The following is a 17,053-nucleotide window of genomic DNA, read 5'->3' as shown; positions in this document are numbered from 1 at the left end:
GTTTTCTGCGATTAGCCCACCCACACCTTCTCCGATCACTGATAATTGATTCCCTCCCTTTTCCCTCTTCATTTGTCGTCGAACAAAAAACTAACGAAGGCAGACTCGCCTCCCCATTGCCACCGTTGCCAACGTAAAAACCAGCCACCACCACCTGCTACCGTCGAGATTTCCACTAACACCTTGTTGCTTTCGTCCTTATTCCCTCTACAAACCAGTGAACACTAGAGGTGCTCTAATAATTCCTTCATCTGAATCCGGAATCTGATATGATTCCCACAAACAAATTGATTTTTTGGGGATAAATACTCACACACAAATCAAATTCCATAAATGATAAACATACACAAATACAGTGAGGTAGAAGATCGGTGCACCCCCGTTGCTCACCGGTCGAGATAGAAGAAGAAAAAAGATACACAGTCGGAGACGAAGATCGAACAGATATTAAACAGATTGTGCGCCTTCAGATAACCTTTCTTCTCCGATGATGAAAGATCTAAGAAAGGGATGAGCTAGGGTTTGCTGCGATGATCCTTCTCTATCGTCGATGTAGAATCCTTCTTCTCTAACACTAGGGTTTCATAAATTGGGCTTAGCAATGGCTCTTTGGACTCGATTTGTAAAAGAACTGCCACAATCGACTGTGGTCGATGTGTTTGCCCGTTTTCTCCTCTCGTCGGCATCACATATTCAGAGGAGTGGTGGTGATGTTGTTCTAGGTGTTATCAGGTGGTCAGAGACACAACAGTTCGGGTTGCTCCGGTCAAAAGATAAGAGAGATGGTGACGATGGTGGTTTCCGTTGTTGGTGGTGACGAGGTGGGTTAATGGTGAATTAGTCAAAGGAAGATGAGGATTATGTAGAAAAAAGGTTTACATATTTTTGTGTATATTACTTTGATCAGAAGGGAAAGAAGTTTACAGTTTCTCTATTTGTTCATTGACTTTCAACGCGAGAGAGAGAGAGAGAGAGAGAGTATTTTATTAATTTCTATAATAAAAATATTTAAAAAAGAAAATACAAAGGATAAATTCAGGGGCAAAACTGTCATTATAAAAATGTTTAAAGCAAATTGGACCAAACTCGCAAGAAAATGAAAAGTTTGGACTTCTGGTGCTAGTCCAAACTTTTTTGGACCAAAGTGGTAATTTTCTGCTAACCACAGGGACCATTTGTGCAGTTTTGTCCATTTTTATTTGTGAAAATGATATTTTTATTTTATTTGTTTATATAACTAGGTTTTAGACTCGTATCATATATGAGTTTATTAAAAAATTAAATATAAACTTATAAACCTTAAGCAATTGGTAAAATAATAATTTTCATATGTACATTCCAAATCAAAGAACTAAAATGTCTTTGGTGTCAAAAGTTCTTTTTTTGAGTCATTCTATTGACCTCATATATGCATTTCAACATCCAAAAGCATTTTCATATGTACATTCCTCTCTGAAACGTTCTTCATATACATTATAACCAAAGAGGAGTAATATTTATCAGAATAAACGTTTACCTCAAGGTATATAATGGTGATGTGTCTGCAAAAGCAGCATGATATTGTACATATTGATGTTGTATCTTATCCCATGAATTCGATCTTAAAGCTAAGTAAACTAAAAAATCACAACACTTGTGATTCCACTCGTTTGTAGACTTGTCTAGAATCCATGATACGATAAATCATTCGATTGGAAATGTAAATGTAGTCATGAAATGCGCCTGCTTAGTCAAGATTCCCCTAATAAATATTCAAGTTCATTACAAAGTTGTACATGTATGAATAGTGTTCTTTCGTGGGTTATGTTTTGAAGAGAAACAAGAATGAATCTCATAAAGTCATTAATATCAATAGGTGTTGACGTGGGATTTGTTGTAAACGAGTAAAAGGAAAATGACTTAGGAGGGTAACCAACTGTTGAGTTTATTCTCATTTGGTCCCTTTCCTTTTTTTTTTTTTTTGTACTCAATATACCATCGAACTTGTTGTTTGTGTTCACCATAACCCTTTGACCGGCTATCACAGGTCAAAAGCCGGTCAAAAGGGTTATGATGAACACAAACAACAAGTTCGATGATATATTGAATACAAAAAAAGGGACCAAATGAGTACAAACGCAAAAGTTAATTACTCTCAATAGTCATTTTCTCTATTAAAGAAGATAAAAGTTAGGAATACTAAACTTGTATGTTTTTTTGTCAACTTTGCCTCTTATTCTTTAGCCATTTTGACACTTTTGATCCTTACAATCAATATTTTTATATTTTTTAGGAACCTTTTAATATTCAAAGTTTGACCACAAAACTTTAAGAAATTGACAACTTTTGTCCCTTTCTAAAAACTTGCTAATTCTAACCCTTTTAAATCTTTAGCCATTTTCACAATTTTGGTCCTTGTAGTCACAACTTTTATATTTTTTCGTAAAAACACAAAAAATGGCCCGTGGCAAAGCCCAAAATTTTCCGCTAAAAGAGTCAACAACTAGTTAGGAATAGTGGAACTCACACTTTTTTTTTTACTATTTTCATCATTTTTTACTATTTTCATCCTTACACTTTCTGTGTTTGTCATTTTCTTTTTTTTGGTATATTTTTTCTATATTGGTCATCATATTTAATTTTTTTGCTTTTTTCCTGCCTTCTATATATTCATCTCCGACTATTTATCCGTATGAAAATAATCCAAAGTCAACTAAAAGAGTCAACAACGACGCCTATTAATCTATAAACAAAGAACGACACTCAAATCAGACCCACACGATCTATGCGGAGCATGGGCAACACATCTAATCTAAAATTTTAAAGATGGAACCATAAAGTTTATTTATTGCTATTAAAAGTTCTAAAGTTTTACTTGATGTGATATTATATTTGTTGTAAATATAGTGAATCATAAAATCTATGTGCATTGATGTAACTATTAACCAATTACAAGGTATAATGAAATTTTGTAGAATTATAAAAATGTAGAATTTGCCTCTACTTTGTATATTCCTAAGTCCATTTGAAAATGAGATTGATGTAGAACCTACTATTCTAATAAAACATCAGTTCGAAGAAAAAATATTCAATGAAAAATAACAACGAAGATGAAATAAAATCAGTTAATGAGTGCTTTAGATATAATTATTGTTAGATGTTGTAGACATGAAAGTTGCTTTGCTAAATAACATATTTGACCATTTAAAGAAATTTGAAAATATTTTTAGATTTTTATTTGATTCAAAAGAATCGAAGTCATTGGATAAAAAAAGAACATAAAATAATATTTTATCAAAGTGTTGAAATTGACTTTGCCTAATAATAATATTTACGATTGAAATTTGGGAATTTATTGAAGTTGTTGATTGCTATCATAATGTTTTTATTCCGTATATGATTTTATTAAATATACATGCCACTATAGTATCAAGAGATGGATATTTTCAAAGTTGAAGTTACTAAATAATTACATATAATCATGGATGCCACAAGAAATGTTGAATAGTTTGGTTATCTAACTACATATATATTAGACAATGTTGATTTTGATACTATTTTGCATCTAATGATGCTATAACAAGTTTTCTTTATATAAATAATAAATTAGTGATTTTTTATGAATTTTATGTCTTTGAATGCCCCTTTATGCATGTATGCATGTATGTATGATTCTACGCGAGCCACACATAAACAATCGAGTAGTTTGCTTCTCTTTTCTCATTGGCACGACCGGCATGGAAGTACTCGGCGGTGTAACATGCAATGCAACCCTGTATTTGCTTCCTTTTTCCCATTTTATCTTTATACCACCTTATGCAACCCTAGTTCATTTTTATGCAAATCCCATTCTTTGACCATCCATAACTTTTGGATTAATTGTCCAAACAAGTTAATCCTTTTGTATTATGTTTCTCAGCAGAGTTCAACAAATCATGCATTCTAATGTTATATCTTTTAGATCCATAGATATTGTTTTTAAAGAATTAGTTTTGCCATATAGAAAAGGCTAATTATATAACTTATCGTCCGTTTTCCGTCGATCGGTTGTTTTTTCAGCCATATCAACCAGAGCATATCTAGTTTATTGAATTGAAAGTAAAAAATATGGGTTTTTTCGTTTTTCTCCCTTTTCTCATGTTTTTATCCAGAAATATTATATTAAATTATTATTTTTTCCAGTTGGTCATGAAACGATTGAAATTGTTCCGGATAACATTTCTTTTTTCTTTTTTTAAATTCTTTACTATTGTAGAAAGGTCACGATCCAAACATCGCGATATCTGCACACGTGTCTATTAGTTTCTATTTGCCATATCCGTACACCATCCACTAAAACCGCTTATTCGACATCGATAAAATCAAGCCGTTGGATCAATCGACATCCCATTTAGTCAACAAATCGAACGGCCAGTAACACCTTCGCTAACCTTACCCGATTTATATCCAAAGCCACCTGTTGCTCCTCCTCTCGTCGCAAAATTCTAACAAAAATGGCTGTGATGAACGGTGGTGCAACGGAAAAACCCAACGGCAGCGTGTTATCATCGCCTCCGCCGTCGGTGGTTGAGGATGAAAAAGAGAAATCTTTTACCACCAAATCGTTATCAGACAAATCTGAGGTTAGCCACGGTGAATTAGGAGAAGATGTAACTTTGAGCGGCGTTTTCAACCACCTTACCGAATCCATTTTCGATCCGAATCCTGATCAAAATTCAAGCGCTGGTCGTCCTCCTATGGCTAATCGGATCAAGAAATCGTTCATAGAAGCGGCTCCTATGTTTCGCGAAGCTACCCTGAACACCCGCCGCGAGGTTCTTCAATGGACTCGTCGCGGTAGTCCTCTCCGAGCTCTATTGGTTGTGTCTGTAAGTATTCGATCTTATTTTGGACAACAATTTTGTTGAAATTATCATGTGGTATTTATTAGCTTTTCAGTTCAGCTGATTCTGGCTATATAGCGTTACTTTATTACCTTTTTGTCTACATTCTTAACTTCAATCCATTTTGGCTTCATTTATACCTCGATCTTACTAGCTTTTAAAATAAAATCCGACATCAAGCTTGTTTCTTTAATTTGGTAGAGAACTTTTTGAGCTGAAATTTTGATCCAAATGCTTCGAATTTTGATGATGATATGTCAGTGAATCCAATTAGGTTAAATCGAATAGAATAGCGGTCTCTACATTCTGTTTGAGCTTGCTTTTGGGCATCATTCGTGTAGCTGCATTCAAGAGTCAGAGCTTCGGCCTAATTTGTTAAACCCTAACCCTAAATTGTTATACCCTGCTTACGATTCCTGTTTTTTGCTCTTGCATTCATGTAGATAGATGAAGTTTGGGATGAAATAGATAAAGTATTCATGATCTTGAGTTGTAAAGATGGAAAATTTATGACACTATTTCTTGTTTATGAAAACTGTTGTAGGGTGGGGCAGTGACTCTTCTAGCTTTGACCGGAATACTGGTGTTTATGCTGTTCTTCGTGGCGGCAACTGTGAATGCAATCGTGATCTCTCTTCTCATCTCCATGGCGGCAGTTGGTGGCTTTTTAGCAATCTTCTTTTTTTGTTTGACAGCTTTTTACATTACCACTTTGTTTGTTGCTGCTTTTGTTACCTTCACTGTAACAATCTCATCCATCATTGCTGCTTTAGTGGCTGCAGGTATTTCATTCTTATTTCTATCCTTTTCCCCTAAATGCAAGAAATAGCAATGTATAAAAATCTAGTCTTTTTGAATAAAAATATTTAAAAGGTTGTAAATAATTTTGTTTTGTGGTGATAGGTTGGATTGGGTTGATCTGGATGGTGTGGTTGGGCGTGTCAAAAAGCGCCTCTTTTGCGAAACGTTCGCTGAGTGTCGATACTCTGCACAACACTCCTCGCAATTATAAAGAGCCCGCACCGGTTGTAGTCAACTAGTGGCACTGACTGACAGACACTGACACTGGCACTGACAGTGCAGTTTCATGGGAGTTGATATACGGGTAGTTAAATAAGTCACGGATGTCACTGTTTGTTACGAATTCTAAAATCTATAGTTTTTTCTTTTTATGTAAATATTATTTTGCTTTTAAATCTATGAGCACTTAAACCCTTTAGAACCATTAAAAAAATACATAGTTTTTAGTCGGGATAATGACTTAAAAAGGTAACACTCTCACTCTTGATTTATGGGGCCCTAGTTTCCTAATTTGAATGAACTAGTGAGTACCAAATTTACGTCTCACATGATACTAGGATATCTGATTTACATGTCAGATGATATTATTTTGACAGGATTTTTGTCATTCGTTATAAAGGTGTTATGAATGCACTATACGTTAACTATATTTATAAAACTTATAATATAATAATGTTTGTTATAATGCCTACTAATTACAAAGAGACAGAAAAATACATAACCATATTATTCAGATTATTCAAATGACGATTTAAATTAAATAACACTTTCATGTTCTTTATTCTAAATTCCAAGATATCCAATAACGACATGATCACTATCCAAAAGCCCTTTGATTATAGCAATCTAGATTATCTCCAGGACTAACGCCTAAAATGCTACAATACCTTCTGTAAAACCCAATCCTATCTTCCACCTTGTCGTTCCTACCTTGTCCACATTCCAAACCACCATTAATGATATTTGTGATGACACCATAACCCGAAACCCGACCCGCTGACCTATCTGCAGCAGAAGGGCTCCACCTTCCTGTGATCACATCATGGCTCGATGGTTTATTTCCCTGTGGAGTCATCCAGTACCATATGGCTGAACGAAATGATAAGGTTGGGTTTGTGGCTAAGAGATCAGGGTTGTTGATCAAATCCATTCCAACTGAACGTCCAAATAACCCGTAGTTGTAGTTGCTGTTACAATGTTAATTAGATACAATATCAGAATAATTTTCCATTTGTAAACCTAGTTTAATAAATTTATATAACATAAAATCTATGGAATAATAAACGAGGTGGATTAGAGATGCTTTAAGAAACTAAAAACTTACTGAGAGAGTTGGATAGGTCCTCTGCCGAAGTATTGTTGAGGACAAGGCCATTCATTGGAGTCACAGTAGCTACTCGTTGGATTTTCTTCTCTTACAAAGCAATACCCCCATGCAAATGGACCATCGGGTGCACTTGGCCAACCACCTCCACCTACACAAGCAAATCCATCCTTTACTTTAACACAAATAACTTAAATACACTTTCAGTCTTATCAGTCCATTACATGTCAAATACAGTAAAAAAAACCTAACCTAAGAAAGAAAAAATTAAAATACCTGTTGTTTCATGGGAGGTTTGAGCAAAGAAAGCCGCGAGTTCTCTTTTTCGGACTTCATCATTTCCTGTTGTGCCAAATCCATTATATGCATTTGCGGCATTTATAAAAGCATTGTAAGTATAAAATCCGTTGCCACGACATCTTGGGTCGTTTCGATACTTGAGCATTTGATCAAATACGGCTCCAGTAATGATGGAACCGACACCACTAGTGGTAGGTGGTGTTACACCCCCGGTGCACTGACTCTGACAGTTATTAGCTGGCGAGCAGTGTTCAGGGGTGTTTCCACAGAAACCGTATTGGCTACAACAGTTTCCGTTTGAGCATGGTGCGTTGCCTGCTTGTCTCCCACAATTTTGAGCTGAGATGATTGCTAAGGGTGTGGTCAAGAGAAAGATGATCGTTAAAAACCGAAAGTTGGACATAGTTATGTGTGTTGTGATGGAAGGAGAGGATGTTAATTAATGTGTGGAACTTGGTGTATTTATAGTCATGTGTAGTGTTTTTTTTTTCCTTCTTTCTTTGTGACCAAGTCTTTGTCATATTTGTTGATCATTAAAATTCAAAGACCTGGTTAGTTAAAGAGGTAAAAAAATCAACAACGGCCAATATGCCATCATCAAATATCTATAAGGTCCATACTTTTATCGTTATTTTCATAATAATTTAAGTAAAATTATATTCAAAATTTTAATTATATAATACATATTTTGACCATTTTGTTTTACCCACAAAATTTCTTTTTGGTTTATTAATAATAAAACATCACTCAAATTTACCAATTTTTATATAAATATAATGAAATTGCTGTTTTTGAATACCATCTTTTTGTGAACCAAGTTCAAATTGTTTATGGGGTTTAATCAATCGATACAACCAGAAGTGATGGAAGGTTTCTCTAGGTATTTTTAAACTATATTGTTTTTTTAGGTTGAATAAAGAAATCTAAATCTAAATACTAGTAATAAATAAGCGGTTTACATTTTGGCTGATAATTTTTGGAAATATGTATTGTACAAGATAAATTATACTTTTTACAAAAATAATAATTTTTTTATATAACTGTAATATAGTTTCACAAAAATTTGATGTAAAATTGTGAATTTATAAGATAGTATTTACATAACAAAACTTTTGATGTAAATAATAAATACTAATTCTCATATATTTGATATCTATCTTTTTGTAGAAACTTGGTGACATGGTCATATGGTGTTTTTTTTTTCTTTCATTGACCAAGTATTTGTCATATTTGTCCTTTTGACCATGCAATTCATAACTATGTACTACTTTAAAAGATGTTCTTACTTAAAAAAGGCTTCCTTTAAGGTGGTTATTTTATTTTAATTGGTGAATACAGGAAAACATTGTCTTGTTTTTACAAGCGATGTATGCTCCCTTTTAACCATTTTTATTGAAATCCCATAATTAGAATTTGAGACATCCGAACAACTGCCCTTAGCAGATGAACCAACATATGATGGTTAACGAATACTATTTTTTGACGTTAAAGAATATCAAGACAGGTTCATGCACCTTGTGAAGCATGTAAGTCCAACAATAGACCTGAAAATCTTATCGAAATGGGCTAAGAAGAGGTAGATGACAACAATTGAGCCTTTAATAGCGACTGCATCACATAAATGACTTTCGAGCTATAACAACGACCTGTCGTCGGCATAAATATATAACTGTTTTTACAATTCGAGCTATAGCGACGACTTGTCGTCAGTATACGTTAAAACCATTTTTACAGTTAAGACCTATATCAGTGACATGACATCGATACAACCACTGTATGTTTTTTTACTATTATTTACCATTCTTGTGTTTTACTTAATAAATCCAGACAATTTGCAGAATATATGTTCTAATAAATGAAGATTTTTTTTGACAGATGTTACGCTCTTATTCAATTTGCTAAATGCTATTTTTTTGGTTATTTTGAATTAATTTTTTTTTCTCATATGTCATTTTATGGGTTTTCTTATTTTATTAAATTCAACATAATATTTTAATGTAATAATTACAATAAATAGATATCAATTTTATTAATGGACTCACCTTCTAATTTTAAAATTCTCAAATTAAAGCTCATTATTTTTATTTATTTATTTATATTATTTGTTTAAATTTAAAAGATAAAAAACATTTCAATTTTAATAATTCATTATTTTTCTTATTTTCTTATAAATTTAAAGTTCTCAAATATTTAGATATTTATATCTAACATTTTTTTTTCGAATTAACCTATGTAATTCATGGGTCTCACAACTAATATCCATAATATACAAACATTCAATAACTATTGCCAACACTAATTGTTCAAATTCAGGTCTAATACATACCAAAATAAGATACCATAAACAAACATTATTCAAAATAACATAAAAGATCAATTATCATAATCTTCTTCAGTCTCCTGGTTTCATCGCACTCGGTAGTTAGTTCGGGGGTATTTCCTCGAAACATATTGGGATTAAATTGAAATTATGGCATTATTGGTGGTTATAGGAGCGAAGCCAAAAAAAAACTTTTAGGGTGTTCCTCATAAATTAACTAGAATATATATATATATATATATATATATATATATATATATATATATATATATATATATATATATATATATATATCCGGTAAGAAATTTTTTTTAGGTAGGAAGGTAACAAATTTTTTTTTCGACTTATTTTTCTTGGCGAAAAAAACAAATGAATCACTAAATAAATCAATAATAACATGGTTCACCAAAAAATATCCCAAAAAAACATTTCGATGATTTATTTTTATGATGATTTTGTTGATATTCACTAAAATTGTCATAAAAATGATTTTTTTTTCTTGATTTACCTAAAAATGAATCATGAAGGTGTTTTTTTTTTTTGGAATTTTTTCTTGTGAATCATCTTACTTTTGAATCATCTAATGATTCATTTCATTTTTTGCTAAGAAAATATGCATATAAAAAAATTTCTTACCTTCCTACCAAAAATTTCATTCTTATTTGATATATATATATATATATATATATATATATATATATATATATATATATATATATATATATATATATATATATATATATATATATATATATATATATAAGCAACCAGATGATACTTTATTTTTAAAAGCATTTTTTTTAAATTTAAGGGTGGGCATGGTTATGCTAGCCCTAAGGTGGCTCCACCCTTAAACAAAAACTATATTAATAATAACATGTCAAAATAACGTTTTAACTTCATTTATTATTTACCCAATCTTTTTATGCTCGAGGTGGACACTAAACCGAGCCTTCCTTGAAGCGTATCTATTTCTAACCCTCAATATGTTATGACTTCTATCTTTTTTGTTGTGATAATAAGTGTTAATTAAAAATGTATATAATATGAATAGATTTTACTACCTCTTTATGGTATCTTTGAGCATCTAACATACAACCATTATCACTTTTATGTAGAAGTTTCGTCCAAAAACTTTTATTTTTTATTCCAACATACGTCTATATCTTATGGTAAAAAACAACAAATCAATCAACTCATTTCAAGTATTGGCGTCCTAATTTTGTGGTGGATGTCTTACAGTTTCTACGTCTGCATATCTGCTGACCTCATCAAAATGAAATTTTGGGTCATGTTTTCATTCTCTATATGCTCTTTGGCATTCGAGTTGGATACCCGATCGAACGAGTTCCAACAAATATGTACCCTAAAACCTATTAAGATCAAAATAGGTCTGCAAAAAACATAATTGATTAGTAAAAGAAATATTTAATAAGTATAAAATTCAATACATATAAAAAGTATTGTATACTAACTTCTAACTCAGGATATATAGATTTTTTGTAGTTGTAGGTGTTAGATTAGATGTCTAAGCCTATAACTATAATTGGTATATACTTGAATTGGTAGTATAGTCCGTTTGTTTTGCCCTCATAACTGACAACTAGACATGATGACTTTTGGAAAGAGGTTGAATTTATTATTTGAATAATAAACTGAAATAAATTATTTGTTAATGCATGATGAAAATAATATATTAATTAGAAATCATATTATTTAATTAATATTTAATCATAAATTAATTGGAATTAATTTTCGGATTAAAAGAATTAATTAAAAGTGCAATGGTTGTTTTGTAATTTATTGATAGTTGAGGAAATGAGATCTAGAACCTCCCTAGAAGAGGTTGGATGAAAATATGTAGGAAGGCCCTGGAATTTTCGTCCAAGGGCTCCTAGATGAGGATTATTGGGCTGCTTGGTCCTTGAGCTAAGGGAATTAGGGTTTCCTCCTAAAACCCTAGCTTTGGCTCTAAGCTACCTCACTATATAAAGAGCCTTACCCCTTCACAATTTCAGCCACCTAAAACCCTACGAAGAGCAGCTGAAATTTCAAGTTCCCTCCTCCTTCTTTCATCTCTCATCTTCTTGCCAAGTTTGGGTATGATCTACTAGAGGTGTGACACTTGCGACACTGACTCTCAAAGTTCAAGATCTTCAAGGAATTCATTGTTATTACAATATAAAAATTAAGATATGTATTCTAACCCTAGTTATATGAATTTCAAAAATAGCATATACCTACTAGGGTTTTTTTTTCATTTGATGTTCATTAGTTGTATGTTCAATTATAGAAAACATAGATCCAAGATATTAGGGTTGCATGCACACATAAGAATTGTTTGTTATGCTCAAAACTCATTAGTGGTATCAGAGCCTTGGCTTGTTTTCTATTGAATTTGATTACAATTGTTTGAATTTGATAAATTAGGGTTTATGGAAAATAAAACCTTTGGACTTAGGGTTTTCGCAATTAGGTTTTCTTAAACCCAGATTTCAAAATTTTGGAAAAGGGTTTTAACCCTTTCCCTTGTCGTACAAGTTTCGAAAATTATGGTTCCTTAACCCACTTGATTTTCAAAATATGGCAAGGATTGAAATCCTTGCCTTCCTCCCTAAGATTTGCCTTTTTCGAAAATTAGGGTTTCATGATAGGTTTTTCTTATTTTTTTGGTAATTATCTCTTTATGTGATTAATTAGATAATTATAAAATTTGAATTATCCCTCTCATGATTTTTGAGATTTAGGGGGAGAGGATTATGTTAAATTGTTTTGATTAATTTAATTAGCTGATCCGTATATGATTTAATAAATTAATTAAAGGTTTAATTAATAGATCATTGTTAAATCAATTTCTTTTAAATTTAAATTTGTAACGCCCCAATTCTGGTATGTATTTAAAAAATTTATTTTTTCAAGTTTACAAGAGGAACTCGACGAGTCAGTAGCCTGAATCATCGAGTAGAGACGGGATAAGAACGTGTTTGGAGCCGGCTACTCGGCGAGTCCATATGCTTGGACTCGGCGAGTCCGCCAGTCTGGATGAAACCCTAAATCTAAGGGTTTGCACCATATTTAAACAACTTTTTCTGCACTAATCAGCCTCCTTCACCCACAGAGAGTTCCATACTAAAACCCAAGCCGTTCCTTATCATTTTTGGTGTGATTTCTCATATTGTGCAAGTTGTTGGTGCATTTAAAGCTAGAAGAAGAGAAGAGAAGAGGAGGAGTCAAGGAAGAGCAAAGTAGATCCGATTTCCTTGTTGTACTACAGTCTTCTTTGAGGTATCAAACTCAAACCTTTGTCCTTCTTCAATTAGATCTCTTATTTGGCTTGTTTTTGCCATTTTTGGCTTGGTAGTAGTATAGAGAACATGTGGTGATGAATAGCCATCAGATCTACCCATGTCTGAGCTCTAGAAGCTCAGATCTACTGCCTTTATGGGACCATTCTTATATAAAAGCCCTAGATATGCACTTTTGGTCCCTTTAGAGCCTTTAAACCTTCATTTATGCATATACACATGTAAAGTTGGAAACTTTATGTGTGAAACAAACCTTAGGAACCCAGATCTATAAGTTGAATGCAATGGAATTGATCAGAATCGACTATATAGTGTTTGCATGCAAGCGACTCGGCGAGTTGTTCTTCAGACTCGACGAGTCGAGTCGCGAGTCCCCAATTTTTCCCCTTTTGAGTTATGCCGAGTGGAACCAGTGAGTTAGAGGTGGACTCAGTGAGTCGGAAGTCAGACTCAACAATGGAGGGACTTGACGAGTCAATGCCCTGACTCGGCGAGTCCAGGGCAATCTTCTTGCCTCAAAAACAGACTCGACGAGTTGTTCATCCTACTCGGCGAGTCACAGGCTAGAATGCTCTTATGATGAAGGAGAACTCGACGAGTTGTTCATACAACTCGACGAGTCAGATGAAGATAGATTGTTTATTAGTATCGAGGAGGAACTTGTCGAGTCTATGCCAAACTCGACGAGTAGTAGCGGGCAGGAATGAGAAATAAGAGTAGGGACTCGACGAGTTGGCGACCCAACTCGACGAGTCGGGTCAACTATATGTTGACTTTGACCAGGAGGTTGACTTTGACCAGGGGTAGTTATCAGTAGTTGACTGAGTGTGTTTATGGGAATTGTAGCCGGGAGAGACCGGAGCAGCAGCAGACAGTTCCCGAGTAGAGTTTCAGCAGCCAACTTTTGAGGTGAGTTTCCTTCCAGTAGGAACGGGTCTAAGGCTACAATGCCGACCCGTTTAGTTAGCAGTAGTTTCCAGACTTCAGTCAAATGCAGTAGTTAGTATGTTTGATGCCTTCGTGGCTCAGACAGGATTTATGTGTTAAGTGTTCCGGGCTACGGTCCGATGCATTATGCAGTATATGTTGTTATGCTAGTTGATATGTTTATGCCATGCTATGTTCAGTAGTTCCGGACTTCGGTCTGATGCAGGGGACAAGGTCCCAAGATAGTTCAGGACTTCAGTCTGATGCAGGGGACAAGGTCCCAGTCAGTTTCCGGACTTCGGTCCGATGCAGAGGGCAAGGCCCTGGTTAGTTCCGGACTTCGGTCAGATGCAGTTTCCGGACTTCGGTCCGATGCAGAGGGCACGACCCTGGTTAGTTCCGGACTTTGGTCCGATGCAGTTTCCGGACTTCAGTCCGATGCAGTGAGCAAGGCCCAGTAGTTGTTAATATGTTTGTATGGTATGTGGTAGTTTGGGGGAGCTCACTAAGCTTCGTGCTTACAGTTGCAGTTTTGTTTCAGGTACTTCCGCAAGTAAAGGGAAGAGCTCGGGATGATGGCATCGCACACACCACAACTTCAGTTTTTATCCTGGGAGTTGGTTCTGTTTTTCTTAGATCTGACTTGACACAGTTTTGATACAGTTTTTATCACGATACTTTATTATGGTTTTGAGATATTGACGTATGATTTTTATTTTATGACATTTGATGTGATGGTTTTAGTATTAATTAAACAAAAAATTTTGGGTCGTATTTTGGGACGTTTCTAAATTAAATTGTTTTAATTTCAAAATTTAAAAGATTATAAACTCTAGTATTTTGAAATGTTTAAAATACACCTTATACTATATTTAAAATTAAATGTTTAATATTTACTATATTTATAAGACTAAGTTAGCCGAACCGCTAGTATGCCTCATTTATGAAGCCGATCCATAAGGGGTATAAGGAAACTGTCTACAAAATGGTAGTTAAATTGGTGTCCACTCTTACCCACCGCTTCCTTGATTAGTGGAGGGTCGTTAACTGAACAAGTTTGATAGGACACGTAATCCTCATTAATAAGTATAATGAAATTATAAAGTAACTAAAACATATATATATATATATATATATATATATATATATATATATATATTTAATTCCCAATCTTAGTTACGTTAGAAAAAAATGTGAATTTTGATGCTAATCCATGAAATTGCACATTACACTTTATAATTCATTAGTGGAATGTGTGTGGTTAACCAGCACACTAATATGGACAAATAAAGAGTGGCAATGGATGTCTCGAAAATTATCATTGATTAGTGGAGTGCGTGTGGCTAACCAACACATTAAAATGAGATGATAAATGACATCTAGAGTACCAAGCTAATTTGCATGCTTATTCACATTTTGTTTGTGATCTTCGGTATCCAAGTAACAAATGGAAGAGCATAATCGAGATTAAACATGCAATTGAATAGTTCAATGAATCTCAAAAGATATAGGAATTTTAATAAAAACCTAATTCGTTTAAATTTTGTTTTCGTGGTGAAACTGGTAAATCGTCATTTACCTACCTTTATTTATTTCACAATTATATTACGACATCCCTTTTATAAATTGTGTAATATCTAGTTGGATCCTAGTCTTAATATTTCATTTGGGTGTTATATTGAGGAATATTCTTATCTAACCAAAACTTGTCCTTCTTCTTTTTCAGATGTCAACTCCCAAAGATGCTTCTGGTTCCTCCTCAAACAACAACAACTCCCACAACAACAATTTCTCGCTTTTGAACATCTGCTCGAGAGTTACCTTTGATGGAACAAATTATAATGATTAGATGCGTAACATCAAGATGGATATACGTTTCGAGGACAAGGAGTATGTGCTCAAAAAGGAACTTCTCAAGGTCGATGAAACCCAAGCTTTTGCCGCAGAACTGGCTGAGTATAGGAACAACTATAATGATGCAACCAAAACGGCATGCATCATGGTGGCTACTATGATTCCTGAGCTTTAACACCCTGATACCAAGTTCATTTTAAGGAGATAAAAGAAAGGAAATGGGTGCAAGTTAGAGGAAAATAAAAGAAATTGGTGTTCCTAAGTTTTATTAAAGGAAGGAAATGGTGTAACATCCCAAAATTTAAAGCCAAAAATTTCGTTTTTAAATAAGTAATTATAAAAAGCATTAGTATGAAACATCAATAGTGTCAACTCATTTCATAATCAAAACCAGTATTTCAAATAACCCAAAACATGTCATAGAAAAGTAATATCATAGTACAACTCCCAAAGATCTTATAATGCGGAAATCATAGTGTGATGCGTTGCGATAATGCCGACTCCTTTCCTTTTGAAAGATAAGTACCTGAAATAAAAATTGAAAACCGTAAGCACGAAGCTTAGTGAGTTCCCCCATCATACCACATAATCTAATACTGCTAGGCATATGTGGGTGCTCGACCTACCCTGTCAAGCATAACTGGGTGCCCAACCTACCTTGTCAAGCATATATGGGTGCTCGACCTACCCTACCAGTCATTTCTAGGTGCTCGACTTGCCCTACGGTTTATTTCAACCGGTTACTAGGACTATTGTCACACCCCCAAACCGGAGCAGCGGAAACGTGCGGGGGTGGATGGCGTCATGTTAAGTATCACAAAACATGCATCATAGTAATCAAAGTACAACAACCATTGCATTTAAAAAGTATTAGTTTTACATGTGTGTTCAATCATTGTATATTGACACCAAAATAGATATATACAAAAGATAGAAAGCATGACTCTATACTGCTCCGTCTTCTCAAAAATCCCAGGAATGTACCTGTCTACGGATTCCTTAAAAATACAAGTATTTTGAAAAGAGAGTATCAACATATAAGTTGAGTGAGTGCATAAGTATTTATGTTCAGAAATTTGTTTTCTGTTCCTTGAAATAGAGAGTATGTTTAATTGTTCCAGAAAATCCAATATTTTCTGATGTAACTGAAAAGTAATTTTAATCCCATAAAACTGTTCTGTGTAAGTGTTGTTGTATTATGAAATAGTAAAACATAGTTTTAATTCAAAATAAAACTATAAAATGAAATGTTTTCTATATTGTTTATGTTTTCTAGATTCTGTAATTGTACTCTTTGAAAACCCTATAATTGTGAGTATGCCTGGCTCCACCAACTGTGATTGTAAACTGTAATGTAATA

The 17,053-nt window shown here is 33.7% G+C and overlaps 2 protein-coding genes across 2 annotated transcripts; one reads left to right on the top strand and one right to left on the bottom strand.

The window, feature by feature from the left end:
* Positions 1 to 4,300: 4,300 nt before the first annotated feature.
* LOC111881794 (uncharacterized) lies at positions 4,301 to 6,076 on the top strand. The gene is made up of 3 exons (XM_023878189.3): positions 4,301 to 4,847; positions 5,407 to 5,644; positions 5,766 to 6,076. The coding sequence occupies exons 1-3, from the start codon at positions 4,473 to 4,475 to the stop codon at positions 5,900 to 5,902; spliced, it is 750 nt and encodes a 249-aa protein (XP_023733957.1). The 5' UTR covers positions 4,301 to 4,472; the 3' UTR covers positions 5,903 to 6,076.
* Positions 6,077 to 6,367: 291 nt separating this feature from the next.
* Positions 6,368 to 7,734, bottom strand: LOC111881793 (endochitinase B). Its single transcript, XM_023878188.3, has 3 exons — positions 7,264 to 7,734; positions 6,988 to 7,138; positions 6,368 to 6,850 (listed from the first exon to the last, which is right to left on the bottom strand). Exons 1-3 carry the CDS (start codon positions 7,688 to 7,690, stop codon positions 6,481 to 6,483), a joined length of 948 nt encoding a protein of 315 aa, XP_023733956.1. The 5' UTR covers positions 7,691 to 7,734; the 3' UTR covers positions 6,368 to 6,480.
* Between the last annotated feature and the right edge of the window lie 9,319 nt (positions 7,735 to 17,053).

This window comes from Lactuca sativa, chromosome 8 (assembly GCF_002870075.4).
Source record: "Lactuca sativa cultivar Salinas chromosome 8, Lsat_Salinas_v11, whole genome shotgun sequence".
NCBI classification, from domain to species: domain Eukaryota; kingdom Viridiplantae; phylum Streptophyta; class Magnoliopsida; order Asterales; family Asteraceae; genus Lactuca; species Lactuca sativa.
This window is presented reverse-complemented; position numbering and strand designations above follow the sequence as displayed.

What these genes read in the sequence shown, in the direction of transcription:
- LOC111881794 (XM_023878189.3), top strand. Translation starts at nt 4,473, where the DNA reads ATGGCTGTGATGAACGGTGGTGCAACGGAAAAACCCAACGGCAGCGTG. An exon ending in GAGCTCTATTGGTTGTGTCT is followed by an intron (nt 4,848 to 5,406) that starts GTAAGTATTCGA and finishes AAACTGTTGTAG; the next exon opens with GGTGGGGCAGTGACTCTTCT. An exon ending in TGCTGCTTTAGTGGCTGCAG is followed by an intron (nt 5,645 to 5,765) that starts GTATTTCATTCT and finishes TTGTGGTGATAG; the next exon opens with GTTGGATTGGGTTGATCTGG.
- LOC111881793 (XM_023878188.3), bottom strand. Translation starts at nt 7,690, where the DNA reads ATGTCCAACTTTCGGTTTTTAACGATCATCTTTCTCTTGACCACACCC. An exon ending in AACCTCCCATGAAACAACAG is followed by an intron (nt 7,139 to 7,263) that starts GTATTTTAATTT and finishes TTGCTTGTGTAG; the next exon opens with GTGGAGGTGGTTGGCCAAGT. An exon ending in GGACCTATCCAACTCTCTCA is followed by an intron (nt 6,851 to 6,987) that starts GTAAGTTTTTAG and finishes ACATTGTAACAG; the next exon opens with CAACTACAACTACGGGTTAT.